This window comes from Sinocyclocheilus anshuiensis, unplaced genomic scaffold, assembly GCF_001515605.1.
Source record: "Sinocyclocheilus anshuiensis isolate Anshui unplaced genomic scaffold, SAMN03320099.WGS_v1.1 scaffold551, whole genome shotgun sequence".
Classification (NCBI taxonomy): domain Eukaryota; kingdom Metazoa; phylum Chordata; class Actinopteri; order Cypriniformes; family Cyprinidae; genus Sinocyclocheilus; species Sinocyclocheilus anshuiensis.
This window is the reverse complement of record NW_015548222.1, coordinates 871396-888305: the sequence shown is the minus strand read 5'-3', so window position 1 is coordinate 888305 and position 16910 is coordinate 871396. Positions and strand designations below refer to the sequence as shown.

Sequence of the window (16910 nt, the reverse complement as noted above, 5' to 3'; positions counted from 1 at the left end):
GTGACGTCATGGCTGTCGCCGGCCAACGAGTTGGTGTTTTTTCAATGTATGCTTCAGACACAGGTCACGACGAGGCATTCCCCATAGCGACCCCTAGAGGACGCAGTTCGAAGTTCCCATGAAAGCGAATCCTGATTTATAATCGAGCTATCATCTGATAAAGACAATAGCTGTGCTGTGATTTTGGCTATACTTGCATGTAAAATTAGAGAAGCAACATAATATCTGTTTTAACTGAAAGCGCTGCTCCTCTCCGCCGCTCGCTGAACATAGCAGACACAGAGAGAGGTGCGTGCGCGCTGGGAAAGAGAGACCTCGCGCTCGTGCGGCAGTACCGGCAAGTCTCAGAAACTAAATAAGGTTTAGGCAAACCCTAAAAATTTGTCGCTAGGCGCTTTTCTGAAAAAAAAAAGTCGCTAAAGGGGTCTGAAAAGTCACTAGATCTAGCGACAAAGTTGCTAAGTTGGCAACACTGTGCATCTCCATTTCTCCTAATACGGGCTAGGCCACGGGTCAAACAGAAAATGCGCGCTGCCTTAATCGCACGTTAATAAAATGAATGCCGTTAAACAAAAATTGCAAAAAATAATAATCTTATTGCTAAAATGTCAAGTTTTCATTGACTAAAACTAGACTAAAATACTTCAGGTTTTCTTTGACTAAAACTAGACTAAAATGTTGAGACTTTTAGTCAACTAAAACTTGACTAAAACTAAATAGGATAAGGTTGACTAAATATGATAAAAAACTAAAAAGGCCATTTAACACGGGACTAAGACTAAAGCCCGATTCGGACGGTAATTGTTTCTCATATGGACGTCTGTAAAAATTAATTTACATATCACCTCAGTGATAAAACTCATGGATTCGGATGGCGATTTATTCACAGTGGAGGAGCGAGTTCTGTGATCCTACAAACCCGGGAACGTGCTGCTCACGTGGCCAGTCACATGATTGTCTGCTGTAAATAAAATGAATTTTATTTACAAATTTATTCTTATTATTGTGTAAAATGAATTTAAAAATACTTATTATGTAAAATTTATTCTTATTATTCCAAGCATATTTTAAAATATATAATCCTATTTATTATTTGATTATTTAAATCTCCTGTTTAAAAATAGGAAAATAGACGAGCTATAGTTGTATATAATTATACACGATATATATGTTTATAATACACATTTTAAAATTGTATTGCATACCTTCTGCTGCCACAATAAACACCCATTTCGAATGTTTACGTGCTTTTCTTCACTTTCTGCTCCCAGTCACTGTGGTGGAGCAGTTATGAAGTAATTGTTATTTTAAATACTTTCCAGCATTTCAGAAATAGGCTAAATATGTATGCAAATTACACTGAAGTAGGCTACAACTTTACCTTACGGTGTTCGGGAGTGCTCAAAAAGCGTTTAAACATTGAATTTTGAATCGATTTCTTCGCGAAAACTCTCCGAAGATGTGGATTCGGACGGCAATTAAATTACCACACGACCTTGGTGTTTGATTGTGTAGCCTAGTGAACCAAACTGAGACCATTTTGAAGGCTCAGGAAACCTTTGCAGGTGTTTTGAGTTGATTAGCTGATTGGCATGTCACCATATTCTAATTTGTTGAGATAGTGAATTGGTGGGTTTTTGTTAAATGTGAGCCAAAATCATCACAATTAAAAGAACCAAAAACTTAAACTACTTCAGTCTGTGTGCACTGAATTTATTTAATACACGAGTTTCACAATTTGAGTTGAATTACTGAAATAAATGAACTTTTCCACAACATTCTAATTTATTGAGATGCAACTGTATGTCCCCCTGAGAAACAATTACCATCCGAATAGGGCTTAAGGCTAAAATTTAAAATAGCTGACAAAATTAACACTACTTTTGACCCAATTTACAGTCTAGACAAGTCAACGCTAGCTGTCAGAGCCAGTCTTCAGATTTTGGACAGTTGGGAGTTATAGTGTATGATGGGCACAGATATTTTAGCTTCAGTCCATGATTCCATCCAGTTGAAAGACAGAGAAAATAAATAATATTTTCAGCTGATTTTAGAAGACATATCATAGCGACATATGATAATGTACGATGTGCTTTACACTCAGGGTTAGTTCAAATATGATAAACAGAAGTTCAAACATGATTGTCTGACACACAAGAACCGATGAGGCTTGTTCTCATGTGTTACGCAAGCATGTTTGAGCTTTGTGTTTGAGGTTTGTTCTCATGCATCAAGCTTCTGTTGACCATAGTGGATGTGCTCAATTTATGCGCGTTGATCATGTTTATATGTAAAATACAAGATTAAATTAAATCTGTTCATCCAGTAAGGCGATTGTGTCTCTTCAGTTGACAGTAGATTTCTTTTACTATCTCTTCTTGAACTTTCCAAAAATAAGAAATTCTAAGAAATGCATTCACGATGCAGAAAAAGAGTGCACAGCAATAAAGGAGTGATACTCTAAAATATCAAGAGTGCAAAATATTGAACTGCCCACCCCCCACAGACACATATATGAACCAGTGTGACTGTAACTCAAAGCATGTTTCTGCAAATGCATGAAATAAAATCAATAATTCAGCCAAAAATGCAGTCAAAACACAGACACCAAGGAAGGGGTTACACACTAAATCATCAAGAGTACAAAACAGACACACACACTCAAACACACACTCACACACACAACACACTATTATACACACACAAATGAACTGGTGTGGCTGTAACAATATGGCAAAATTGAGCCAGAAGGCTCAAATAAGAGGTTGAAATCAGATTGATTAATCTCTGATAAAGCATTCCTGTTCATTTTTGTTGAATTTTGATGTTATGTGTAACACAATGCCTTTCTCTGTGTTCAGGTTTGACTGCAGTAAAATTAATGCAAAAACTAACATTTCAAACCAAAATAAAAAAAATTAAAAAAAATCTAAACTTTACAAAAAGATATATCCAGATCCACAACTTATTAAAAAGAAGTCTTTATGCCTAAAAACAACTAGATAATTTATAAGCCTTTTATATAGAGCTATATAGGAATTTAGTGGCTAAACCATGGAATTGCAGATGTTTTTCTTTTTTTACTCCAACCAGATCACACTAATCGGACTTCAAAAATTTGATTTTAAAGGCATCGTTTCTATTTTAACATGAAATACTGCCATAATTGAAAAGTAATAGCAAAATCTTTGATTTTTTTTTTATTATTATTTTCAGTGGGAAAAAATGTATCATAATTATTGCATAAATATTCATTAGTACCATGAAATTCTCTCAAAATACAAAAGAAAAAATATTATGGAAATAAAATATATTACACTGATTTTACTGAAAAATAAATAAGTGTTACTCCCAAACAGGGCCGGAGTGAGACTCATTTTCAGCCCTGGAGTTTCATGCCATACACCGGCCCACTTATTTTTTTCTTTTTTTTACTGGCCTTTTCAGTGCCACCTTTGCGCTTTCTATTATCCATTTTTCATCTATTATTTTTTGCTTGCATATCTCCAACAACTGAGGTTTTCTTTTTTGCTTGTTTGTTTTTTTGAGCAAGGTGCCGCTGTCAGGGGAGTCAAAAGATAATTACGTCATCATTAGGGTTGCCAATTAACTTCAGAAATGGAAAATAAGGGACAATTGTGATTCTTTATCTTTTATTCTTTAAGAAAATAGTGTTTATTCGTGTATTCTTGTAGAAAATAAGGGACAGAATAAGGGACGCTCCAAATATTTGTACTGTACCATAATGTATGTCTGCCTGCAGTCAAATAGTTCTCAGAAATAATCACAATTGTTTTGTTTAAACTATGTACAATTATTCTAAAAATAATTTTAATGTCATACAAAAAATGTCATCGGCCTGAGTAAATTGTACCAATATAGAATTGTGACTTCACAAGTGTAATAAGTTAGGAGGTGAAAATACTGTGAAATTACAAATGGCATGAAATTTGAAAGCGTAACAACTGAAGGTAGGGCTGTGCAAAAAATCGAATGCGATTTTCATGCGCATCTCGTCAGTAAAGCCGCTCCTGTGGTTAGTAGTAAATCTCCAGCACGTGCGTTCAGATGGAGCGTCATTTACTACACAGAGCCGTAGTTCACTGACAAGCTACATAAAATCGCGTTCATAATCGGCAATGAATCGCCTGTGATTTTTTTAAACGCGATTTTGTGTAGCTTGTCAGTGATCTGTTTGGAACGTTATTAGAGTGAGTAAATGATGCAATGATTTCACTCTCAGGTGAACAGATTTAAAGGAATAGTCCACCCAAAAATGAAACTTTTGTCACCATTTACTCACCCTCATGTCGTTCCAAACCTGTATAAGTTTCTTTCTTATGTTGAACACAAAAGAAGATATTTTGAAGAATTTTTGAGGAACCAAACAGTTCTTGGTCCCCATTGACTTCCATAGTATGGAAAGAAATACTAATCAAAGAGTTGGTGGGCCAGGGTGAGTAAATGATGACAAAATGTTAATTTTGGGTGAACTATCCCTTTAACAGACCTAAAGTCACTCACTTCCAACTCATGCTGTAGCCTGTACAGGCCAGACCGAACATGTCTGCCCACCAAGACCAGATCTGAATATGCTTGGCTCGTTTTTTCTCATCATGCATCTTCTAGCAAGTTTCTATGAGTCTGTTAAGTTCAGAATGACTGGAAAACTCTGGTATTGTGTGATCTTCAGTCGTTTAGTGTATGATGCCCAGATCATCTCTGTAACCATTCACAAAGTCGGCAAGTGTATGAAGCAAGTCTAGTGTTTTAAAATCTTAACACAACAACACAAACATTGATTGAGCACACTATCATACCTCCATGGGGCTGATGTAGTCGTTCATGCCACTGTTGAAGACGTAGATCATGGCATCATACAGCTGGTTATCCCAGCACATCTGCACCACCTACAAACATCCAGTAGACATATGCTGACTTAAGCAATACAGATGATGAAGAGCTGCTGCTATGAAGAGTTCGCACATACACACCTGCTGTATGTCCAGATTGGTGATGTCCATATGGACCAGGCATCCCTCCACACTATCCATCATGCCGTTCTCCTGGAAGTAGCTGAGGAGGTCTCTCATGACGGGTGCAGTCAGACAACCAATCCTCTCGCTCAGAATGTAAGGCTCCAGACTCTCCAGAAACACACCCCTGGCCACTGAGTTCTCCACCAGCCGAGGGTAGATCTGGTTAAACAGTAGGTCCCTGAGCAGAAGAGAGATTGTTTTAAAAATGAGATTAGATTTGTTGGACTGAAATTTATTGCATTAACCAACAAAAAGCTGCTTGGTTGCCCTCTACGTGGTTTATCGATTGTTTTTTTGTTTTGCTTTTTGTTTTTGCCTGCAAAAAGTTTCACTAACTTGACCACACCTGTAGTGTTTCAATATATTTGTTATTTTTTATCCAAGTATTGTTTATTGCTCTTGTGCTCAGACATTTGTGGTACTGTAGTAAAACAAACATACTGAAAGAACTTTATAGGGCAATGATAATCTGGACATATACATTTTTATACCCTATTACAGTAGTCCCTTTAGAGATACTGCTCTCATACAACAGCGCTCTGTCATTCGTTCAGTGTAGTCTGTGAAGCTGTCGAGAATTTGCTGCATTAAATCGCATTACTTTCTAACTTTTACAGATAAGGATATTATAACTATAAAAATGTTGGTCATGTGCTGGGGAAAGCATGTCTTAAATACTTTAAAAACACACATCTATTAAATCAGCTGACAGTAAGCCATGCTAACTATATGCTTATGAGTTTGTTATAAGCTCTTAATATAAAGCATTCTCATCTTTAGGACAATTTAGGTACTTTTCCCACAGCAGCCCACTATGTGTTCTCTGCATTTTTTCAAGAGCTTTTTTGTCCATATGTGTTATTCATTGTCCAATATTTTCACTACCAGTTTTTATTGATTAGTTTTTGCAGCCCTAACTTATATACTTCTACACATTTGAAATTTTGTTATAAACTTCAACTATGTTAACATTTTATGAATTCATGAGCACTTTAATTCAATAATAATGTGGGAAACACGGGCTCTGAGCCTATACCGTGGACTTTACACATATGGGAACCACTTAGGCCTCTACATATGGAACCCAGCCCTCTACCGGTTCTCACGGATTCAGCGAGTGAGGGCCTGGCGCCGGACGTTCCGCTACATCTGGCTGCCGAGGGGACGGAGGAGCTCGACAGGGCCTACAGTACGGACATTCTGGAGCAGTTTTAGCAAGCCGACACTAAACCAGGACCTCTCAGCGCCTCTACCCGTTTGAGGTGAGAACACAGGAGGATACCACCTCCACACGAAGGCTATACGCCACGTCTGGCTGCCGAGGGGACGGAGGAGCTCGACAGGGCCTACAGTACGGACATTCTGGAGCAGTTTTAGCAAGCCGACACTAAACCAGGACCTCTCAGCGCCTCTACCCGTTTGAGGTGAGAACACAGGAGGATACCACCTCCACACGAAGGCTATAGAATCTGTCGCCCAGCCCGCAGCTCTACAAATATCTGTCAGCGAGGCGCGACGATATTTAGTCATAATTTTCGTTGACGAAAGCAACACTAGGTCCATCCAGTTACACTGAATAATAAAGAGAAAACAGGCCAAATGCTATTATTCCTAATCACCACAAAAACGACCTATTATATTAAAATGACAGAAAATGGCTTTATACATTACAATTAACCCTTGGTTTGTCTCTTTTTTGGGTGTTTTCTGCTGGTTCGTGAAAAACAGGATGGTTTTAATGATAGCACTGTAGACATCAAAGCCATTCAGCATTATTATTCATCTCATTCTGTTCCTCTCCCTATTTCTTTCACAGAGAAAAAAGAAAGAGCCCAAAAGAGAGAATGTCAAATAATGTGCATCAAATAAAAAAGAAGAGAGAGAATAGACAACCAAGGAGTGGGAGAGAACGAGAGAAAGGTGGGATGAGAGTTTAGTCTTTGAATCCATTTGTTAATCAGTATATTGTGAACAAGAATTTTACATTATAGTAAGGGTCTTGATCCACCAAACAGTGGGAGACTTTTCACTCAGTTGGGCATTAAAATGTAGCTGTAAAACATACAGTACAATGACAGTACAGTTATAGTGTAATTTCTTTAGTTCATTCATCATAGCTGCTCAAGATTACAGTAACATTATGAAATATGCTAATAACTATTTAACAACTAATGAACCAGTTAGCTTAGCTAATGCAGTCAATCTGAACTGATAGCAACCCACACCTGTGTTGAAAACATCTGGCTTTTAAGCATTTTTTTCACATATTAGCATAATATAGGCAGATGTTTAATGTAAATATGAGCACTAGAACTGTGTGAACTTTGAGTCTATTCTTTTTGCTTTGTACCTCGGTTAGCCTTAAATGTCCTAAAATAGAACTTGATTCAGTGTAAATAATTTATAGCGCGTGTGCATTGTTTTGGCAGGAAGATCTAGACATCAGTTCTGAATCTGACTGAGGAATCATCATGTGATTGAAGTGGAAAATTATACATTATATCATATTATATTATATCATATTATATTATATTATATTATATTATATTATATTATTGTCAGGATTATGGACTGGTTTTGTTTTTTTCCCACCCCACGTGTTCCGTGTCCCAGTTAATTGACTGATTCCATGCACCTGTGTTCCCCTGATTGCCCTGTGTTTAAAAGTCCCAGTCTGTTCAGTTTGTATTTGTCGGGTCTTGAACGTTATCCTTGTGTTCTGTGTCTCCATGTTGGATTATTAAAGACTCTCGTTTTGTGAAATCTCCACGTCTCCTCGTTTCCTCATTCCCTTGCTCCAGCGAACCGTGAATACAGTTACCTCCGTGTGTTCCCTCCGTTTTTGTTTCCATTTTTTCCTCAGAGTTTTTTTTTTCCGTTGTTTCCATGGATCCCCTCTCCTGTCCGGAGTACCTCCTCCTCCTGCTGGAGCAGGGGGAGAGATCGCTCGAGGGCCATACAAGACTGTTCCTGGTCCTCACTGCTCTAACCAGCTATCCGGACGACGCGCTCTGTGCGTTCTACGATGCCAGTTTGAACATCTCGTGCAGAGCGCTGTCGTCTGAAGATGGTCCTCGAGCGAATTTCGCTGCCTTTGTGGAGTGGACACTGGCGAGAAATGGATCTCCGTTCCCCGCCTGTTCCCAGGAGAATCTTGCCAGTTCCACTCCCGACCCAGTGCCCAGGCCACTATCTCCCCGATGCGGGGAGCGCATGCCCGAGCCCACCGCTGATGGAGAGCCATCGACCGCCGCGACAGACAAGACATTGCCGCACGGAGCGACAGTGCTGAGGATCGCCGCGGAGCCGGAGCTGCAAAGGACGTCAGTCAAGGTGTGTGAGCCGGCAACAACGCCCGCCACGAGGGAGAAAGCCACGGACAGTGTGAGTGGCTCATCGGCTCTCCACCTTGGGCTCCTCCGCTGACATTGGTCGGCCCCCTGGAGTCGGCAGCCATTCCTCCTCCATGTTGTATTTGTCGGGTCTTGAACGTCATCCTTGTGTTCTGTGTCTCCATGTTGGATTATTAAAGACTCCTCGTTTCCTCGTTCCTTTGCTCCAGCTTATCGTGACAATTATATTATATTATATAATAAAACTAATATATCATATTAGTTTTATCCATACCTTTTTATTTTTTAATGGTTTTTTATAGAAATTTACAATTCAGACATTAAATAAAATATATTTAGGTAAAATGTTGTCTGTCAGTGTTATTGAATTATGATGATTTGTTTTACTTATTTATCACATAAGTATAAATGCTTCACAAATGGATGCAGTAATGCTTAAAAGTACTTAAAATATGCCTTACAAGAATTTTAAAAGATAGGGAAAAAAGTATCTACGTATAAGCATTAACATTATGGTATTTTTAAGTGTTTTTGAGTGTTTCATATTTCACAAAGAAAAAACTTTACTCCATTTTTTTTATTAAATCCATACAAAACTGTATCCAATAATTGTATATTCTTTACTTGAAAACATCCGCTTCTAAGTGAAAAATTGTTTCCTAGCCTTTTCAAGTAAAACCTACTTTAATTTGATTATAAATTGATCATTCTAAAAATAATTATTTATTATTATTATTTTCAGTTCTGCTACACACTTAAAAGTAAATTTTTTTATTATTTATATCCAACATAGAAATTTTCATGACTTGAAAAATTTTCATTATTTTTTAATTCATAAAATCTAATTAATTAATATAATTATTAATGTTTATTTCATTACAGTCATTCAAAAATCACAATTTTGAAAATCACTGAATTTTTGGGGGGTTTGCTATGACCGTGGGAACCCTGTACTGAACTACTTTATATCCACCCAGAGAGATGGTGTTTTGCTCAAGAGGATCACAGTTTGTCCCAATATGACAGAACACATTTCCCTGAAGGGCATGGGTGTTTGAGAGCCTCAAAATACATACACACATCAATGTCAACACACACAGACACACATTCACAGAATTATGATGAGAGACTCTGGCATTCTGTGAACAGCAGGGCTTTTTAAACACGACAACATCAGTGAATGCACCTACTCCCTGTAACCACTGACACAAAGTGTCACAGCTGTCAGTACATCTCATATCTAAAGACATAGCACCATTAATCTCATCTCTAGCTCAAACATGAGTCAACGGTGTATGAGGACAAAAGCAGAAACCATCCAACATGCACATAAACGAAACATTTCCTTGCATAACCTTTCCCTTAGTGTGTGCGCGTCAATGAGAATAATGATGTCCAAGACAGTAAAAATGAGAAATCATTAGAAATATTTAGTTTAAAAACATGTACCAACTCAGAAATATAGGGCCAGATTTACTAAACAGGACAAATTAGCGTTAGAGCGCAATTCCATAAAAGCACTGATGGGAGGAGAAAACTCTGCGGGTGATTTACTAACAATGCGCACATTAAAGAACACATAAGAACTCATTTCCATAACGACCAGCATAATCTACCAAGAGCAGCACAAATAATCGCCTGTTTTAAGACATGCTTTTTTGGGCGTTAAATAATAACGCAAACAGCAATAAATTGACGAGTGTAAATCTTAGTAAATCGCGCTGCATGATTAATTTTAATACTCTCCTCCCATAAATTTACCGATCGTTTTCATTAGCGACTTTTCAGCGCTAATTTCCCACTGCGTGGCATTCCTGACTTCCTACACTGTAAAAAATCAAAAGTTGAGAAAACTTAAAAGTTTAAGGCAAACAGCTTCAGGAGATTTTTGTGTTTTCTTAACTTGTTGTTTTCAATTTATACAACAAAAAGTTGAGAAAACACAAAAATCTCCTGAAGCTGGTTGCCTTGAACTTTTAAGTCTTCTCAACTTTTCATTTTTTACAGGGTAGTTTTTTAACGCCAAATGAGGGTTTGCGCTGGCACAAGCTGATAGTAAATCTGGCCCATAATATTTGTATTCAGTTTGTATTTGTACATTATTAGGAGAAAAAAACTACTTATTTGTGTTCTGATACTTATAACCATCAAGTATAATGCATTTCAGAGTAAATAACATCAGTACATTTTTATTTTTTCAAATATTTAAATTCAGATTGTAAATAAATGCATATGAATTAATGGGTCAAAATGTATCTGGAAACAAGGAATATGAAGGGGGTAACAAGTCTCAAAATTCTTTGCATTTAGTTACATTAAAAATCTTCATAAAATATGCACAACATTAAACTGACATCATATTTTTAAGTCTATTTTAATAATAATAATCGATATTACTCAAGATAAGATTTAAGAGTATATTATTAAACTGTAAAGTCCATTTCATTTACTTCTATACAGTAGTTTTCTACACCTGATGGATAATGCCAACTTATAGCTTACAGCTATATTTGCTTAAATGTTTTCAGATGGATTACCATGGAGTGTCTAGTCATGTACAACAAAATAACAAGAAATGACAGGAGTGTATGATGATAACAAGAGAGGAGAGGCAGAGAAGAGTGGAGGTTGAAAGTGTGAGGCAGGTCTGATAAAGGCAGCTGCTGACCTTTACTGGCACTGATAATACAACAAGAAACAAAATTACACAGGCAGGAAATTGGCTTGTCGCAAGGATAGAAAATAATGCTCCCAGAATATGAGGAGAACGATGAGGGGCATTTCATCCTCGGCTCGTCTGGAATATAAATGACAGTTTGTCATAGAATTTTTAAGATAAAATATTTTTTTTTAAATATAAAAAGCTTAATAAAACATAATCCTGAATAAAATAAAGAGCAGTTAAACTATTTTTTTCCCAAACTTATTAAGAACATGTGTATTTATGTTTATGTCATTTGCAGATCTCTGAAGTACTTGTATAATTGGGAATAAGCACAGGACAGATGCTTTGCAAGGTCTGATATGTTGCTTTTTGAAGCGGCACATGTCTGCAGGTTTACCCGTTTTCAAGTTGGTTGTGTATGTTTTGCTTCTACAGTGCTGCTTTTCAGAGTTAAAAGGAGCGAGCAAAATTTTTCACATTATCCACCACAGCCATCACTTATCTGCCTCACTGCACACTTTACATTTAAATTTACCCTTATGCATTTAGCCCACACTCACTTTTATTAAAAGCAACCTGCATTGCATTCCAAGGTGTCCCTTTTTTAAATCAGTTTATGCATTCCCCGGGAGTTACATGACACGTCACACTGGCTAGAAATATCAAAAGTAATGAAATAAAGCAATGCTGATGGTGATGTTGCACTATTTTACATTTTTGGTACCATATTATTTTTCAGGACTAGTATACAAATGCAGGAGTTTCATTGTCATGAATCCCCCTATTTTAGCACCAGATGTTTATGCTGCTTACCACAGGTTTGAAAAATGTTGAAAGGGATAGGTGTATATGACTTTCTTCTTTCAGACAATTGCAATTAGAGTTATTAAAAAATGTCCTGGCTCTTCCAAGCTTTAAAATGCCAGTGAATGGGTGCTGAGATTTTGAAATCCAATAAAGTGCATCCATTCATCATAAAAAGTGCTCCACATGGCTCCAGGGGTAAATAAAGGCCTTCTGAAGTGAAGTGATGTGTTTGTGTAAGAATAATATCCATATTTAAAACTTTATAAACCGTAATCTCTAGCTTCCGCTAACCATTGTTTGCACATTCACAAGAGGGTGGCGGATGATGTAGGACGTAGGCATAGCGTAAGCTCCAGTGAAAAGTGACAAACGCGGAAGCACAGCGGACAGAGCAAAACAAAACACCAGTCACGAATTAATACAAAACGAGGATTTGTAAAGAAAAATGACGATATAAGCCAAGAGGAGACTGGTTTTCCTTTGCTTGAAACAAAACTTGGTTCTCGCAAGACTAACTCTGATTATATTCATCTGAAAGAAGAAAGTCATATACACCTGGCTTGAGGCGAGGGCGAGTAAATCATGGGGCAATTTTCATTTTTGGGTCAACTATCTCTTTAAAAAGTGGGTATGGTAAGCTGCAGTTTTAAAGATTCCCACAAATGCACACTGCAATTCACCACTCACACAACAAAATTAACAAATATATTAAACACGTTTTTTAAAGCTCTCAGTACATTACACAAATACACATATATCCTGTGACAACTATAATTTAATGCACAAATACATTCACCAGCCACTTTATTAGGTGCACCTGTTCACCTGCTCGGTATCACAAATATCCGCCAATCACATGGCAGCAACACAATGCATTTAGGCATGTAGACATGGTCAAGATGATCTTCTCAAGTTCAAACTAAGGATCAGAACGGAGAAGAAAGGTGATTTTGAATGTGCCATGGTTGTTGGTGCCAGATGGGCTGGTCTGAGTATTTCCGAAACTGCTGATCTACTGGGATTTTCATGTATAAAAATTTCCAGGGTTTACAGAGAAGGGTCCAAAAAAAATATACAGTGAGCAGCAGTTCTGTGGGCGAAAACGCCTTGCTGATGCCAGAGGTCAGAGCAATATGGCTAGACTGGTTTGAGCTGATAGAAAGGCAACAATAACTCAAATAACCACTCGTTACAACCGAGGTATGCAGAAGTGCTTTGAGGTTAAACACAGCATATTTAACCTTGAAGCAGTGTAATGTTTTCTACAGCAGCAGAAAACACTGGGTGCCACTTCTCTCAGCTAAGAACAGGAAACTGAGGCTACAATTCCCACAGGCTCACCAAAATTGGACAATAGAAGACAAAAAAGGTTGCCTGGTCTCATGAGTCTCGATTTCTGCTGCAACATTCGGATGTTAGGGTCAAAATGTGGTGTAAACAACATGAAAGAATGGATCCATCCTGCCTTGTATTAACAGTTCAGGCAAGTGGGGGTGGTGTAATGGTGAAGGGATATTTTCTTGGAAAACTTTGTGCCCCTTATTACCAAATGAGCATTGTTTAAACGCCACAGCCTACCTGAGTATTGTTGACCATGTCCTTCCCTTCATGACTAGCAGGATAAGGCTCCATGTCACAAAGCTCAAATCATCTTAAACTGGTTTCCTGAACATGACAAATGTGTTCATTATACTTAAATGTCCTCCAATGTCATCAAATCTCAATCCAATTGAGCACCTTTCCAACGTCATGGAATGGAATGTTTTCAGCACCTTACAGAAATTGTTGAAATCTCAAACTGTTACCAACCTAGATATAAAGTTAGGGTTACCAATTTAACAACTTAACCCCTAAAACGACCATAAAGGACGAAAAAGACTTTACTGTTTAAACAATAGTTTAAAAAAAACGATTTTGAAGTTAGTGGTCTCATGTGAGGATGGGTTTATCATTAGATGTTAATTAGTTTAGAATAATGTGTGTGTGTGCGTACGTCAATGTTCAATTTTAAGTTTGTTTACCCAACCATGAAATTCATTTAGAGTCTTTAGAAGAACAAAGAACCAATCACCAATAAAAGGCACAATGTTCATATGTTGATTATTTGAATAAGTAATTCCATCATTTTTTTTGAAGTACCACATAAATACCATAGTCTATGACAGGGCTGTCCAAACTCAGTCCTGGAGGGCCGGTGTCCTGCAGAGTTTAGCTCCAACCCTAATTAAACACACCTGAACCAGCTAATCAAGCTCTTACTAGGCATAGAAACTTCCAGTCAGGTGTGTTGAGGCAAGTTGGAGCTAAACTCTGCTGGACACCGGCCCTCCAGGACCGAGTTTGGACAGCCCTGGTCTATGAATATGTTCATCATTCAGTATAGGGATATGCCAAACTATGTATTTTCTAAACTGACGCATTGATGGGTTACCAGAATGGGCACAGTATTAAACTTAAGTTTTTTTGTTTGTTTGTTTTGTATTGTTTTTTTTTAAATAACTTGCCTCATCCCAAAGTAATATCAATGTTTTTTTTCTTTCTCTTTTTTTTTTACAATCCTATTTGGCGATAGTACTGGCACTGAAATTACAGCAGCTTTAAGAAGGCCTGTATAATACTGTAAATGAATGTATTATATACATATGCATACAGTCAGGTCCATAAATATTTGGACACAGGCACAATTTTTATTATTTTAGCTGCTGACCAAAACATTTACGTTACAGTTATATAATGAAGATGGGCTTAAAGTGAACATTCTCAATTCATCAAAATTGGAGGAAAGGTTAAGGAATTACAGCTCTTTAATATGTACCTACCCCCATTTTCAAGGGACCATGAGTAATTGGGCAATTGACTCAAAAGCTGTTTCATGTGGGCTATTCTTTAACGGTCTGGAGTTGATTCTAAGTGTGCCATTTGCAATTGGAAACTGTTGCTGTAAACTCACATCATGCGGTCAAAGGATCTCTCCATACAAGTAAAACAGACAATTGTTAGGCTTCAAAAACAAAACAAATCCATCAGAGAGATAGCAGGAACATTAGGAGTGGTCAAATCAACAGTTTGGTACATTCTGAGAAAAAAAGAACGCACTAGTGAGCTCAGCAACATAAAAAGACCTGGACGCCCACAGAGGACAACAGTTGTGGATGAACTCTCCAGGAGGCAGACGGGTCACTGTCAAAGTCTACAATCAAGAGAAGACTACACCAGAGCAAATACAGAGGGTTCACCACAAGGTGAAAACAAGGCCAGATTAGACTTTGCCAAAAAACATCTAAAAAAGCCAGACCACTTCTGGAAAAGCATTCTTTGGACGGCTGAAATTAAGATCAACCTGTACCACAATGACAGGATTAAAAAAAAGTATGGAAAAGGCTTGGAACAGCTCATGATCCAAAGCATACAACTTCATCTGTGAAACATGGAGCAGTGTGATGGCATGAGCATGCATGGCTTCCAGTGGGTTACTGGTGTTTATTGATGACGTGACAGAGGACAGAAGCAGCCGGATGAATTCTGAAGTGTATAGGGATATACTCTCTGGCCAGATTCAGCCAAATGCACAGAGTTGATTGGGCAGCGCTTCATAGTACAAATGGACGATGACCCAAAACATACTGCAAAAGCAACCCAGGAGTTTTTGAAGGTAAAAAAGTGGATTATTCTGCAATGGCCAAGTCAATCTCCTGATTTCAACCTGATTGAGCATGCATTTCACTTGCTGAAGACAAGACTAAAGGCAGAAATTACAGAGCTGAAATTATGAAAATTGTGTCAGTGTCCAAATATATATGGACCTAACAATATGTATATGTATATGTATGTATGTATTTTTAATCTATCTCTAAATTAAAATACTAAAAAGTTCTAATAAAGTGTTAGTGGCTCTAGATAAAATAAAAAACAAACAAACGAAAAAAACGCACAACTATCAATAATTAAATCCATAGCTAAAAATCAGCAACTACTGTAATCAAAGAACATACGGTTCCTAAAACTTCTAGAATCACAGAACAAATTGTAGTTAATACATATATTTAGGCACAATGCTCTCTTCTGTTAATAAAAAAAGGTTTGAAAAGCTGTTTTGTCATAACTGCAGAACATATTGGAACTATTTTTAGCCTATACTGAGAGGGATATTGAGTAACACAATAATGAATATTGTGTTGGAGATGCTGAAGATACTAAGTGCAGCTCTTGAACAGGATTATTCACAGGACTTATATAGGTATTCAACAAATAACTGTCCTGAAAATTCTCTCATTCTTAAAAACCTTAAACAAAACTATGCAAGAAAAGTTCAACCAAAAATTAAACTTCTCTCATTATTTAAATCACCTCCATCTCATTTCTTGGCTCACCACTAAATGTCCAATGTAAAATCAAGATCCTGAACCACTGGACTACTCTAATCATAGGTCGGTTGCGGGATGACTAGTTGACCATTCCAAGTAATTCCACTGAGTATATTATTCAATATGGTATAGATAAAAGCACTGTGGTATTACCAAAATATACCATCAAAGTACCACCTCAGAATAAGTGTTGTTCAATATGATTAACAGGAAGATTATCCTTTGGCAAAACTGCTATAAATTCTGTGTGGCTGAATAAAGTGGTTAGACTAATATAGGAAGAACTGGAGGTTGCGGGAAGGGTGATCAGCGGTGCTGCATCCCGCTGATCTTAGAGCTGCTGCTGACATTGTGCTGAGGGGGTGGAGCTAACACGATAGGGAGTTTTAGCTGGGTTAATCGAGGTGCAGAGATCTGCTCTTCATCACACTTCTTCCTCAAGTTAAGAAGCTCTGCTCTGCTGGGTTCCTTGTGTGAGTGTAAAACCAAAGACACACACGTGCTAACCACTGTGCAATACATTGTTAGAAGAGTTAAGACATTCTCTCACCTGCTATTCAGTAAACACAAACAACCAAGCACATACATGCACATACACACACTCACAATCTTCAGATTCTCATTAGCACTCCCACACACACACACACACACACACACACACACACACACACACACACACACA

At 37.6% G+C, this 16910-nt stretch overlaps 1 protein-coding gene across 1 annotated transcript in view; it reads right to left on the bottom strand.

Annotated features, from left to right (window-relative positions):
- LOC107654276 (vacuolar protein sorting-associated protein 8 homolog) overlaps window positions 1-16910 on the bottom strand; it is a 61588-nt gene that overhangs the window by 13035 nt on the left and 31643 nt on the right. Inside the window, exons 22-23 of the mRNA XM_016441300.1 lie at window positions 4995-5217; window positions 4821-4910 (exon numbers count right to left, since the gene is read on the bottom strand). Of these exons, the coding sequence (XP_016296786.1) occupies window positions 4821-4910; window positions 4995-5217 (313 nt within the window). The remainder of the gene's footprint in view (window positions 1-4820; window positions 4911-4994; window positions 5218-16910) is intronic.